General features: G+C 33.1%; 1 protein-coding gene across 7 annotated transcripts in view; it reads right to left on the reverse strand.

Moving 5' to 3' along the window:
* Positions 1–759: 759 nt before the first annotated feature.
* XRCC4 (X-ray repair cross complementing 4) overlaps positions 760–15333 on the reverse strand; it is a 365806-nt gene continuing 351232 nt past the window's right edge. For 6 of the 7 annotated variants that reach the window (XM_074282159.1, XM_074282158.1, XM_074282151.1 and 3 more), the window contains one exon: positions 760–1390. In XM_074282159.1, the coding sequence (XP_074138260.1) occupies positions 1279–1390 (112 nt within the window). In that variant the 3' untranslated portion in view covers positions 760–1278. Of the gene's footprint in view, positions 1391–9723; positions 9877–15333 lie in introns of those variants that run through there. The other variant, XM_074282155.1, reaches the window with a different exon arrangement.

The raw sequence follows: 15333 nt of genomic DNA on the forward strand, positions 1-15333 counted from the left end.
CTATGTTATAGATGGAAACTTGCTCTAATTTTTGGACCTTTCTGTAACAAGATTGGCGACAAACCTGAATTACTAACAATTCTACACTCATTGCCGGTCATATCAAGAGTAATGTTATAATGTAGTTAAACAGAGTATGGCTTTTTCTCTCCTCCCAAAGTAAGCTCCCTGGGCAAAAAAAAAAAAAAAAAAAAAAAATACACACACATGTGTATGTATGTATGTGTATATATATATATATAAATTAAAATTCCATTTAAAAATGCTTTGCCCTCTCATCAGCTTGGTCAGTTCTCCCCAGGGTACTGAATGATGTATAGGAGTCCTTTCTCATTCTCACCCCCAAACCCAATCACATGGATGTCATCTCTGTTCCTTGACCTCAATGCTACAATGCGGTTTTTACTGTATATATAATCGAGCAACACAAAACAGATACTTTAACTATCTGAAGTACTTTTTGTCTTTGCATTAAATACATACATCCTTTAGTAAACCCTCACTCTTTCAACAAGGTTTTTTGAGGAAATAGGCTTTAACAACTTAGCTCATTTCACTTGTAAATGTAGGATTATTTTGGCTTTGGGAATTCCAGAAGGGTATTTGGGACTTTTACCATCTAACACTGATAGACATGACTTTTTTACTTAAGCAACATAAAAGGTACCACTTTTTCTCCTTAGGTGCTTTTTTCCTAAGCTTGTCTCTATAGGAAAGGAATGAAATATTTTAAATAATATATTCTTCAAAAGACACTGATTCTTTAAGATATCAGAAATTTTATTGCTGGGTGCTTTAGATGTGTAATCACAAACTAAAAATGGATATGTATCATATTTAATCCTTCAATTAACAAAACAACTCACAAACATCTATATTTGTCTATGGAAATAGTTAAAGAAAAAAATTAGAAATTAAATTGCTAAGGCTATTTTTAAATTCTATTTCTAAAGTCATCTTACATAGTGAGCTAGACAACTGCATATAGAGCATATGTGTGCTGGGTAAAACAGATGCAGACTTTGGAGAGACTTTGAGATTTGATGTAATTAGAGGAGTGTGGGCGGGAACAGCTTTGAATAATGAGCTACTGTCAGGAAATCATATCTGATACATGTGTAATCCATTCTGTACAATTGTTTCATGCTGCACATGTAATTATTATAAGGTGTAATAGCCACTGTCAAGTTGGAACTTTGCTCCTTAAGTTTAAGACAAAAACAAGGAAAGAAAAACAGATTATAGCCAAATATCATCAGAATATTTTTTTGGAGACAGTCACATATCATCAAAAAGATCTTCTGGACTACTGTTTTTTAAAGTTTCTAAGGACATGTTTTCAGATGAGAAGGGTTCCTTGCTTGATGATTGAAGTTGTGAAGACTCAGGTCTAAAGAAAAAAAAAAAAGAAAAGAAAAGAAAAATAATTATTTTTCAAATTAAAAGCCAAGGAAAGAAGCATCCACAGGGTTTATGAAGAAAAATAAAGAAAACTCCAGTTGGTTTCTCAGAACCAGTGAAGAGTTTTGAAGAGTTTTTCTCCACAAGATGCCAAATGTAAAGCAAACTGAAGGAAATACACAGTTGTTATTTTATTTATGCCAACTTCTAAATGTTTTTCTACTTAATTTGTTTCTCCTCTAAGGCTACTACACATGCAAAGCCCACATGAAGACCTGTGTGTGTGCTGTCAGGGCAGATACAGATGTGCTGTGTTCATTTTCACTTCAAGATGGCAGCAAGATTCTCAAACCTTTCAATAATTGTGTGATGACTTGATCTCCCTGATGGTATTTTTATATACATAATCTCAGACTGACAAACATTCCATCTCCAGAGAGCTGTCGGTACTTCCTTCTTCCTTCGGTCTGAAAATTACAGAATTCCCAAGTTGGAAGGGACTTTGGACATCTCTCTAGTTCAACTCCTTCACCAAAGGAGACACCATTGTAATATGATGACAAGAACTATCCAGCTGCTGCTTGAAGACCTCTCAGGAGGGAGAACTCACCACTTTTGGGGGTAGCCCATTCTACTTTGGAGTATATCTAATTATTAGGAAGTTATTCTTGCAATCATCATCATCATCATCATCATCTCTTAGCTCTTACTATGTGCCAGACACAGCTCCTAGGTAGCTTATACATATTATCTTGTCCTTCATAACATTTCTGGAAGATGGGTACTATTCCCATTTTGCAGAAGAGGAAACCAAGGCAAACAGTTTACATAGTTACATATATAACATAGTAAATGTCTGAAAGTGGATTTGAATTCGGTTCTTTCAGACTCCAGGCCCAATGCTCCATCAACTGTGCTACCCACTTTTCTTGATTTTTTTTCTTCAGGCTATACATAACCAGATCAGATTGACCTGGGTGACTTCCTCTGTATTCTCTGCTTATCAATAGCTTTCTTAAACTATGATGTCTAGAACAGAACACAATATTCCAGATGGAAGACTGACAAGGGTGAAGAAATATGGGACTGTTACTTCTCAATTTCTGGAAGCAATGCCCCTTCTTCATGCAATTCATGACTGCACTATTTTTTTTTTTTTTTGGTTGCCATTCATACTGAGCCTCTAAACATTTCAGGAAAAAAAAAATGTCTATCTACCTGCATCTTCTCCTTCTCATAACTGTGAAATTGATTTTTAGTAGTCAAATACAAAACTTTTTATTAACTCTCACTGATTTTCATTTTATTAGATTCATCTCCAATACTCCAGTTTGTCAAGATCCTCTTGGAATCTTTTTTTATCATCTTTGTAAGTTATCGCTCTAAGCTTTGCGTCATCTGCAAAGTTGATGAAGACATTATGACTTTATTTAAGTTATGGATGACAACGTCACTCAGCATAATGCTGAGCAGAGTGAATCTGGCCATCCATCCAATTCTATATCCATCTGATTGTATTATAATTTAATTCAGAGATTGGAGAGCTAGGCCCGCAGCAAAAATACGGCTTATGGTCCATTTTTATATAGCTAACGAATTAAAGATGTGTTTTTTTTTCTTAACATTCTAAAGTAAAGATTTATTGTATTAAAATGTAAAAAACAACCCAATCCTATTCTTAACTTTTTAGGTATACAAAAAGCAAAATGTATAAAGATTTGGCCCTTGGGTCACAGCTTGCTTATCCCTTGTTATATCTCTTACTCTTCATCTTCTCCATAGGTATCCTCTGAAATATACTTTGAACTATATTTTATGAACAGCTTTGCCAAAATCTTGATCATCTATAATCACAAAATTCCCAGCAACTACTAATTTAGGAATCCTGTCACAAAAAGGAAATAAAATTTCTCTTGATAAAGCCATGCTGGTTCTTTGCAACAATCATTTTCTTTCCTAGATATTTGTTAATCATCTCTTTAATGACTTCTAGAATTTTCACAAAAAAACACATCAAGCTTACTGACTCACAGTTGGCACACTTTGTTCTCTTTCACTTTTTCAAAATTGGGACAATACTTTCCCTTTTCCCTTTTGTGGTATTGCTCCCATTTTCCAATATCTTTCAAATACAACTAAGGGAGGCTCAGTAATTTCATCTGACAATACTGTTCATCTGATGAGTTCAAGGGCAACAAGGTATTCTCTATCTCCTTATTTATCTGAGGTATCAACTCTCTGTAAGATATTTTTGTAAGATATCCAATGTAAAGGTCATTTTCCTTTGCAGACAAAACAGAAACAAAATAAACTTAGCTCTGCTTTCTTTCTGTTGTCAGTTTTCAATTGTTAAGTTACTAATTATAAGTTATTAATGCAAAGGAAAACCAAACTTGTGACAGTCAATGGTAAGATATAACTCCAGACTTTACGTGGGAAATATGTAACTTAATTTTAATATCTTGATTGAATTCTGGTTCAGGTGACAAGTCCAATAGCAATGTGTACTATGTAAATTTGACAAAAACTAGGGAAAATAACTTTTTTCACTATTTATATTTTTACTCTTTTATTTCAATTTTGCCTTAGAAATTATGTGGCTCAGAGTGGAGTCTGGGATGGGAAGATATGAGGAAAAGGGAAGAGGCCCCTTTCTGTGATCCCTTGATCAGAAGGTCTTTGCAACCCCTCTATAATCCAGTAGATGAATTTACAGAATTGTTGTGGTAAAAAAAAAACTAATCACTCTGCATTCAAATTGAGATGAACCTTTCCAAATTTATCTAGACTGCTCCAGTGATATCACAAAGATAGCCCATAACTGGGCCTGTGATTTAGTATTTCCAGATTATTAAGAATAGACAGAATTTCCACTTTGTTGACAGCTTCCAGAGTTGCCTCTATTCATGATAAAGTACCAGAGAAGATAAAAAGATAATGGTTATAAGATAATGGTATATCGATTGGAGGTGGCAACAATGGTAACTCTGTTCCAACTATAAAAGGCTTGTGTGTTAACCTACCTACAAGATGCAGCCTTGGCTTCCACTTCAGAGATAACAGGAAATAGGTTATTGCTGTTATTGAATATATTTATGATACAGAATCTCAAATGACTTCCTTAATGCAAATAAGGGTACCTGGGGCTTCTCTGGGTCTTTCAGTAAATTCATCAAAAACTCACTTTGGGGGCAGCTAGGTGATACAGTGGATAGAACACCAGCTTTGAAGTCAGGAGGACCTGAGTTCAAGTCTGGTCTCAGACACTTAACACTTCTTAGCTGTGTGACCCTGGGCAAGTCACTTAACTCCTATTGCCTCAACAACAACAACAACAAAACAAAAACAAAAACAAACAAACAAACAAACAAAACACACTTTGAAGATCACCTGGGGTCTATGGACCATAGATTAACATAGTTGTTGCTATAAGGTCCTTGACCTTTGCTCCGACCTGTAAATCATGCACTATCACCATGCCTCTCATGGGCAAAATTAATTACAGTTTTATAGCTGGAAAGTACTTCTGAGATCATTTAGTTCAATTCCCATTCTTTTACAAATGAGGAAATATGCCACCCAAATAGATGAAATAACTGAACCAAAGCCATAAGTAAATAATAAAGCTAGGTTTTGAATCAACCTTCTCTAATTTTATTGTTTTCCTTTTATTTCTCTTAAAGTTGCTTCTTTGACACTGCTTACTAATAGTAAGTTATAATAATAATAATTGCATCTAGCATTTATATGGTACTTACTATGTGCCAAGCAACATGCTGTGAACTTTACAAATATTTCTTGTTTAATACTCACAATAGCCCTGGGAGATTGATGCTATTATTTTCCCCGTTTTACAACTGAGGAAACTGTGGCATACAAAAATTAAATGACTTGCCTAGAATCACACAACTTGTAATTTGAGATTGTACTTAAATTCAGGAAAACCTGAATTTGGGCCCAGTATTCTATCCATTATGCCACCTAGCTGCCATGAAATTCTATCTCATAGAGTTGTTGTAAGAAAAGCACTTTGTATAACTTAAAGCTGTGAATTATTATTATTAATAAAACCTTGTTCAAAGAAAGTGAATGCAGTGTTCCTTCTCAAAAACATGTCAGCATCACAAAAAAGATGGCTTAATGTTAAGTAGCATAATTGCTGAGATTTCTTTGTTGTATTTACTTGCTTTCACTATGCATAGAAAATTTTGAAACCTGTAATCAGAATTATGTTGCCACCATCTAATTAACTATGAATAGTACAGATCAAAGACAAGATTTGTGGAAAGAAATGGCTTATCCTGGGGAAGTTTCTCTATAATACTATGATGAATGATTGACTTGACTTTTAACTAGTTATTAGTTAGACTGCCAACATCTTTTCAAGAAGCTTTTTTTGTTTGCTTTTATTGGTTTACTTTGTAAAGATGGATCTTTTCATCTAAGCAAAAAAATATACATACACATATATATGTACACACATGTATGTATATATTCATATATTTGAACATTTAGGCCTTTTGCATTCATTTATTCAATGGATTAACAAACATTTATCAAAAGTCTTCTATGTAACAGACACTGTACTAAATGATGAGAATACAAATACAAAAGTGAAAGTTCTTTCAAAAAGCTTACATTCCATTCATTTTTCTAAATGGGTAGCAATGCATGATAAAGAAGAAACAAATATTTCCTTAAGATGACCTTCAAGAAAAGAAGGAACTTCAGAATTGTGACGAGCTCTGTGTGGGCCAAATCAAAATATATAAATATAGGATTAATAGTGGCACTACATCATCTACAGAAATATAATTCATGACAAAGATACTAGTTCTAAAACCAATAACAAAAATGAAATTTCAAGGATCCAGAAGTTCAGAATAATCATGAGACAGATATCAACTCCAAAATCTACTATTTGTCACAGGCCATAATCTAGGGTTTGTTTTTTAAAAAAAATATTCACATTATGTTTGGCTGAACTTGTGTGAAAAGCCAAAAAAAAAAAAAAAAAAAAAAAAAAAATCAAAGAGAACTGATGAAGTATTTCAGGTCCCATTAGGAGAAAAAATTGGATCCATAGTTGCCAAATTGACATAAGTATCTTACTATTAGGTTCTTGTTGGTCAAAGAAACATGAAATTTAAATACTGGCAGACTTTATCCCATAAAGGTGGTGATCCAATCATGGTCCCATGTTTCCCAACTTTTGAACATGTGACTTGAAGAGTTTAAGAGTGGCAAACAGTGAAAAATGAACAGTCTGCATTGTGAGACATTTCTAGAAATCATAATTATCAATAATTTACTCAGAGATGTATTTCTTGAATATTTCCTGTGTTGATCTGAATCATAATTTCACTGCCTCAAGTACTGCATAATTAGTCATCAATTCATAGTATCCTTAATACTATGTTTGTATACATTTTCTGACTTCTCCCCTGAATAATATATCCCTGAGCAATGACTGGACAAAATCAACAAATATATGTGCATTTAAATATATAAAAAATATATTATAAATATAATATATTTTATGTATAATATTTGTAAATATACAATATATGAAAATCTATAAATCTATGATGTATATATAGCCATGCTATATACATACAAAGAATCAAGTAAAACAAGAAGAAATTCAATTAAAAAGTCATCTATATAGTGTTATTTTTTATGTTTTAGTTGATTTATATTCATATTCAAGGAACTTTTTCTGGAAAGGAAACTTGAATATTCATATTCAAGGAACTTTTACACTGTTTTGACCATCTTCAAGATTAGTTTCAGCTATACTAAGGTAACAGAAAGGAAAATCACAAGGTAGAGGGAAAGAATACTGGATTGGAATTCAAGCCTTATTTAAGACTTACCTCCTAAGGTATAGACAATTCTTTTCTGCTGGTTGAGGGAGATTCCTTACCTTGACACTCATCTATTTAAGTACCACATTAACACTACTTTACCACTAAGGATAAATTATGATAGTTAAGATAGTCTGATTCTTGAAGAGAACAAACTGTGGCTCATCTCTTGTCTCTCTTTGGAGGAAACCTGACTCTCTGATTCTCCCTCTAACTTTTATAATGAAGGTTCCATATCCAGTGTCTGGCCCAGTTGTTTTTAATTACTCACAGCAAACTATTTGGGCAAATGATTCGGTATCATTGAACAAGTTTACTCCTGAAAAGAGTGAGACTATTTTCATAACAACCAGCACATCTTAAATAGTTAAGTAATTTATCATAAATATTAATAAAGTAAACAAGTTTTAAAAAAAACAACTTTCACAATTTACCTAGCCTGGGGTTATATTTGAACAGAATAGGAGCCTATTTCCTAAATCTGGGGGGTCAAATACCTTCCTTTTTAATGGAAGGATGCTAAGACTTGGTTGCTAAAGGAAGAGAAATACATGGTAAAGTAAAATATAGTCATATTTTGTAGCATTTAAGTTTGAATTAATAGAACCCAATGAATTGAATGAATTTTGCAAATTTAAACTGAAAAACCAAATTTGTGTAGAATGAATCAACCTAAAACAAACCACTAGTATATGTGTGTGTGTGGGGGGGGGGAGGAGTGAGAGTGAGAGAAAAAGAGAGAAGAGAGAAGAGAGGAGAGAGAGAGAGGGGGGGGGGAAGAGAGAAGAGAGGGGAGAGAGAGAGAGAGAGAGAGAGAGAGAGAGAGAGAGAGAGAGAGAGAGAGAGAGAGAGAGAGAGAGAGAGAGAGAGAGAGAGAGAGAGAGAGAGAGAGAGAGAGAGAGAGAGAGAGAGAGAGAGAGGAGGGAGACAGAGACACAGAAGCAGAGGGAGACAGAGAACCAGAGAGCCAAAGAAATACTGAAGACTGAAGAAAGAGGTTTTAGTAACTAGGATGCCATGTCAGTTAACAGCTATATTCTGAAGAGGGCTTGATAAGCATTGCACTATAGTTTGGGAAAAACAGAACATTGATATGTTTTTCATATTAAAATTTGTAAAATTTCACAGCATCATCTATGATAATAAGCTGTGTGCTACTGCAAAAGCCCATTTTTTTTTGAACCTGTGTATTCTTTTGTTAATGATATGACTGTCAAATCCCTAGATTACAATGATTTTAGAAGTATCAAAATTGTAGGTGACCCTATGCACACTGGAAAGATTGTTAGTAGATGTAAGAAGATTATAGCATGTTGCCAACAATGGTCTCACTACCAATTGGTGAGAAAGAATAATATTATGGAAGGAAAAGGGGAAATTGTTTAAAGACATGGCAGATATACAAGGAATTTAGGCATAGAAGATGAAAGCAAGGGCAGAAAATGGAAAATGAATACAAAAACATGGCATAGTATTGTAAGAATAGTATTAGTAGAATAAAGCTTGAGGATGAAATGAAGCTGGCAAGAATGCTAAGGGAAGAAAAAAAATGTTTTTTAGGTTTATTGGGAAAAAAGCAGATCAAAAAAGGGAAAGAATGATTGTTAATATTGTTTGGGGAGACCATCTATCCACCGTATCACCTAGCTGCCCCCACACCACTTCTAATAATTGACTATTGTGCCTTAGTAATTATGCAGTCTGATGTTTTAGAATCTTGTAGTGCTCTGTTCATCAATCTGTAGTGGAAAAGAACTGAAGGGACCATAAAGTTCATTCACTTTTCAGAAGAGGAAACAGGTGAAGAGATTTGTCCATATTATTATAAATAGTAAGTAGGAAAACTGGGATTCAAAACTAGGTAGTTGCATTATGGGGCAGCTAAGTGGCATTGCTGGCACAGCAGATGCATTGCTGGCTAGGAATCTGGAAGACTCATCTTCCTGAATTTAAAGCTGGCCTCCTACAAGTCACATAATCCTGTTTGCCTCGGTTTTCTCATCTGTAAAATGAGCTGGAGAAGAAAATGGCAAACCATTCTACTATATTTGCCAAGAGAGGAGTTGGACATGACTGAATAATGACTAAACAACAAAAACAGTTAAATTTTAAGTCCTGTTTTCCTTTTGCTAAGTCTTGATGCTTATGGATGTTTAATAAATGGGAGAATGACTACATGTTTAGACATAAGACCACAGAGAGAATTTCTAGTTACAAATCTGCATGAGAGTATCACAGGTATAATAATTATTCTCTTTCAAAAGAAAATTTATTTCATATCCTACTTGAATGTCAGAATACTTTTTTTTTATAAAGGAAAATAGTTATCTTCAAATTGTAATTACGCAAAACTACAAAAAGCTTATCTTTATCATCTGTAAATCCATGGCTTTATTCACATACAAACTTTGTACTGTTCTAGGTCTTTTGGGGATCATGCAGGCTCCATTCCCTTTTCCTCATCCCCCAGCTATGTCAAGTCATGCAAGTATTCTGTGTACAGCAGCCTTCTGGAAACCCCATTGCCTTTATCTTTTTAAGAATTTTGAGTTCCCTTAGCTTCTAAAACACTGGGTAGAAAATCATGCAGTGAAGGCCAAAAGGTTTTCTAAAAAGAAACAAAAAAGAAGTCAAGGAAAATCCAGTCATGAGCTTGTTATAGAAACCATCTTATTCCAATCTACCAAAAGTTTAAATGTTAAAAACTGATACATTGAGTATCCCAATGTATAAAATGATGAGAACTATATCTATAAAGAATCTTTTCAGTATAGTTAAAATGTAAAATTTACATGTAAAATGTAAAAGATAAAACCTTTAACACTAAGGTGACTAGCTACATATTCATATGTGACAAGGAATACTTTTGCACACATTTTCCATTTATTATTATACAAGTGGAAGGGATTGGAATGAATATATAATGACCTCAAAACAACTTCTGGAAGATGGGTAAATATTTGATGTCATCTTATTTTCTTTCTATTTCCCTCTTTCTTCTGAGAGTGAAATATGTATGTGAATGTACATGTGCCTCAGTGTGTATATATATATATATATATATGCATATATATATATATATATATATATATATATATATATATATATATGTGCCTATCATGCATTTATGCTAGCAGGAGAGAAATCATATTACTTAAAAATTCCAATTAGTTTGATTTTCTGTTATTTTTCAGTTTTATAGCATTATTTAAACTTCAGGAAACACAACCTCTGTCTGGAATGTATTGAATAACCATGTATAATAATGTAAAACATTCTAAGCTTATATAAAATCTTCAGCTATACACATCTTCTACTGAAAAAAAAAAAAAAACCATGGTCTCTATCATCAGCAGGGAACAACTGGCTTACACCATCATTGTCAAATCAGAAAAAAGAATCACATTTCAGAAAGCAGAAACCATAGATATAAATTAAAATGTTGAAACTGCAAAATTCTGAGAATCTAGCTTGTCTGGAATTAGAGAAGCTGTCATCCATAAATTTGCAGTCAGTTCCAAAAGACAACCATGAAAATTGGACAGGCTATAAACATTCAAGGAAAACATACAGCTGTATTCCACCCAGGCCAATCCAGATTTCTATTAAGATGCTTCACTGCATGTTACCTCAGCAGTCCTTTTAAAGGCTTTAAGGGGCCCCATGAATGGACAAAGAGGAGATTTCAATTTTTCTCAATGGCTTCCTTTGTTACTTAAACATAAATTGTTCTCTGAATTTCCCTTTGTAAAATAAGCTTATTTCTTTTACTCTTTTTCATTTCACACAGCAACACACACAATAGAAGGATCTGATAATAGACTGTACAATATTTAAGATTAATAAAATAATATTTCATTAGACTCTTTCTAGAAAACTAACAAATTCAAAGATGACTAGAAGAAATATTAGAAAACTCATGAAGTTCCCAAAGAACACTGATCATGTCTGCTTAGATGTGTATACAGTGGGAATTTCCAACTGAAAGTGTTGTTTCTCAGAAGTCTCCTTCCTTTCCCTCTCATTCCTCTTCCTCTTCCTCTTCTTGTCAAGAAGGAGTCTTCCCATCTCTCCCCAAATAGAGATAGAGTGACCAAAACCCACTGCTGTTTGGCACAAAAGCACAGACTTGCTCTGTTTCTGATTCAAACCAGTTCACGCCTCTGCAGGTAGTCTGCTCTAAATTAAAGCAGATTCTCAATCAGCTTAGTTCACTACAATTCAGAACTTCTAAACTCCACCAACCTCAGTTTCCCAGTAGCAAGGATTTAAGACTGGCATTAAAGAGCTCAGCAAGTGTCTTTAAATAAGTAATTAGGAGGCAAAGGAACACCTGAGAAACAGGTTCCAAGAAAACCTATTGAGTTTTTATCAAAATAGGATTCTAGTAACAATAGTACTATAGAAACCAACTCCATTTTAACATTGTTTCTGCAGGAAAATGAATTCAAAGTTCTAAGTCAGTGCTGTGGACACATCCACATGTCCACACTTCCCACTCTACCTACCACTGCTTCATTCCTCTATGGACAATTTGTTGGAAAACTGCAACTACCAAACAGAGTTGTTGTTATTCATGTCTGACTCTATGATATCTTGGACCAAGGAACACCAATACTATCCATGGAGTTTTCTTGGTAAAGATACTGCTTTTCCATTTCCTTCTCTAATAAATTATGGCAAAGAGAGATTAAGTGACTTCACTAGGGTCACATGACTAGTAATTGTCTGAGACCACATTTGAACTCAGGTCTTCCAAGTAGAGTAGGACAGCATCTACAATAGTATATCTACTATTAAATACTAGGCACAAAGACAAAAATGAAAACAACTCCGGTTTTCAAAGAGCTTCCATTCCATTGGGTAAAAGATACTATTATATGTTGCCTAATTTTAAATATATGCTTATACTTTTAAATACACATCTATTAGAAATAGTAGCCCATTTTCTATAGAACTTCACAAACAACTTTTAACAAAATTAAAAATGGGTATCATTTCTATTTTACTCATGCAGAAATAGTCCCAAAGAAGTTGAAAAACGTATGCAAAATTGAAAAGGTGGTAGAGTTGGAATGCAGACTTGGTTTTATAATTCAGTGTACTTTGCATGCAACTTGTAGGTATCTTATCTCTTCTTGAAAGTCAAATTCTTAACATGGGGCCTATAAGTACTTTAAAAAAATTGATAAGTGTATCTCAAAATAATTAATTTCCTTTATAATTCTATTATTTCATTTTGTCTTTCACAACATTATTTCAAGAAAGGATCCACACATTTCAAAAGACTAATAAAAGGAGTCCCCAGCATAAAAAAAGGTTAAAAACTTATGGATTAAAGAATAAAATCTTAGAGGAAAAGAAATAGTATTTTTTTGTTTTGGGGTTTTTTTTGCTTTCTAATTTATTTTTTTTTTTTACTTTTTGGGCAGCAGACAACAAAAAGGCAAAGAGTTTAGATAAAATAATTTGAGATTACAAATAGATTTAAATTTTTTCCCAAGTGCAATATTATGGAAATGTAAACAAAAAGAAGTGGACATTAATAATTTTTTCTGTTATATCAATAAAATAGAACACTCCTGACAAGAAATAACTTATGAGATACTTAAGATTTGTTTTTGAAAAATGTCACTGAGAAGCTATTAAATGTAAGTCTCCCATATGATCTGGCAAAAGTCCTAATTCTGGTAGAAAATGTTTTGTTACAGCACTAATATTCTATTCTATTCTATTCTATTCTATTCTATTCTATTCTATTCTATTCTATTCTATTCTATTCTATTCTATTCTATTCTCTCTCTCTCTTTTTTTAACTGAGGCAATTGGGGTTAAGTGACTTGCCCAGGGTCAGGGTCACAGTTAAGTGTCTGAGGTCAAATTTGAACTCAGGTCTTCAGGACTGGGGCTCTATCCACTGTGCTGCCTAGCTGCCTTTATAACACTAATATTGTTAAAAGTTTTATTGTGAGAAATTGGAAGAGAATCCAGCAGTGAGTTAAAAGGTTCCCTTTTATAGTACATGAAGTGTGAAGTGTTTTTCTGCAAATATTTGTTTCTAATTTTTTTAATATAAGAAAATTAAAGATATCACCTTGCGTTATTAAAAAAATGTGACTCAGTGGTTATCCCATGGATTGTCAATTAGAAGGAAATGTTTAAAATCAATAGAGGGTGTTGAGTGAAATTCCAGGTGTGTTAAAATCCAAATGAATGTTGGAACCTTCAGTCTTTCTGATGAGGTTTAATAAGAAATAAAAACAGACTACAACAACTATGAGAAGTTTCAGATCATCACAGGTGGGTTGCTTAGATTTACACACTGATATTATCTTGTTTGGTGAATTAGCTTGTTCAGCTTGAGGGTATAGAGAATGGCAGAAACTAGGTGTATAGATACATTCTGCTCCTCTGTTCTGCAGTATTTATGTTCTTATTGAGCAAACACTCTCAGTGATCTAAAATTTGATAAAGGACACCAGTAGTCTAATAAGCACCCCAAAAAGTCATTTTTCTTTTTTACAGAATTTAAGAACAATTATAGCTGTAAGTTCTTACAGAATCTTAATATTGAATGAAAATCTCTATTGCAAAATAAACTAACAAAATTGAAAAGAAATGAAATTCTAAAAATGATACTTTGTTTTTATGTTATTGAATGGGATAAACTAAGTGAAGACCTTGAATAAAAATGTGGCCTTGGCCTATGCTTTAACTATGACTTGAGGCTTTGCAATAACTAGTTGAGCTGTAGCTAATAATCTCTGACAAACATTTCCCTCCTGTCCTCCCACCTCTTAATTAGTATTTAAGTACTTAATGGGTAAGGAGTTTGTTATTTACTAGTATTTTTTTAATTTCTGAGGTCGATAGTTTAGAGTATAAACCTTCATTCCCCCAGATAATGGGAGAAAAGGTGGAGAGAGGCAGTGAAGGCTTCTGGTTAGGGTCTATATAATCTTGTGTTTTTCAGTTTGCAGTTTGTACTGCTTTAGGAGAATACCTTGTCTGTTAAGAGTTGCCCTTTCTTGAGATCATAATAAATTCTTTTTACTTTTCTTCCTTGAGAGTCTCTGATTTTAATTTGGGTTGAGGTCACAGCTGTCCCATACATTATAGATAATTATATTTGAATATCAGAGAATCACAATATAGTAATTAGACTAGACAATGTCTAAGATCCTTTTCAACTCTGAGACTTACAATTCTAGACCAACTACGGAAGAAAACTACTTCCATCCCAGTGAAACTGCCTTTTTAGAAAACAAGCCATGAGATATATATCTTTTCAAAGATAAACTTCTCTTTTTCAATATTTTAATTATATATTAATCAAAAAAGAATCCTTTTTCATATATAAGGATTATATTACTGATTATATTATAATATGTTTTATCCTTTATTTAGTTTTTAAGTGAAGATCAATAGTCTATTAAAGATCTAGGCTTTCTCACAGGGGCTCTCAGGTATTTAATACTACACTTTTCAGATGGTTGGCCACAGCAAATTGTGGCAATGAATGAAGGATTTACAATTTAGAAAACTAACTGCAACACTGATTGTATTTATTCCATGCACTAAAAAACTTAGGAAAGTCAACAATCCATGGAAAGCTCTAATATCTATTGTACTAGGGAGATAGATTTGTGAATGCAAATTGTTAAGGTAATTTGACAATATAAATGCTAATCGCATTTCTACTAAACACATTTCTTCAAAGGAATCACAGCTAAAAGAAAATATAATTTTAAAATAGGTATTAAGCTAGGTTTAAGGAGTGCTAGATAATTTCTGTAGAATTCAGGGTTGTATGTGGCAGAGACTACTGTCTATGTTTTGTAAAAATTATCTGAAAAAATGTATTGAAAAATGTATATGAATATGCATTGTGAAAAGATAGTTTTTAATTTTAAAGTTTACTTTTTCTCAAAATTATATAGCTCCTAAATGTCTGGTACTTTGTTTCTATTTTCTTAAAATAATATAAATATAAGAATTACTAACAAGTGACAAGTGTGTGAAAGAAAATAAAGTAAATCATTTATGCAAATTATCCTTAACACAA

The sequence above is a fragment of the Sminthopsis crassicaudata genome, chromosome 1 (assembly GCF_048593235.1).
Source record: "Sminthopsis crassicaudata isolate SCR6 chromosome 1, ASM4859323v1, whole genome shotgun sequence".
In the NCBI taxonomy this organism is placed as follows: Eukaryota; Metazoa; Chordata; class Mammalia; order Dasyuromorphia; family Dasyuridae; genus Sminthopsis; species Sminthopsis crassicaudata.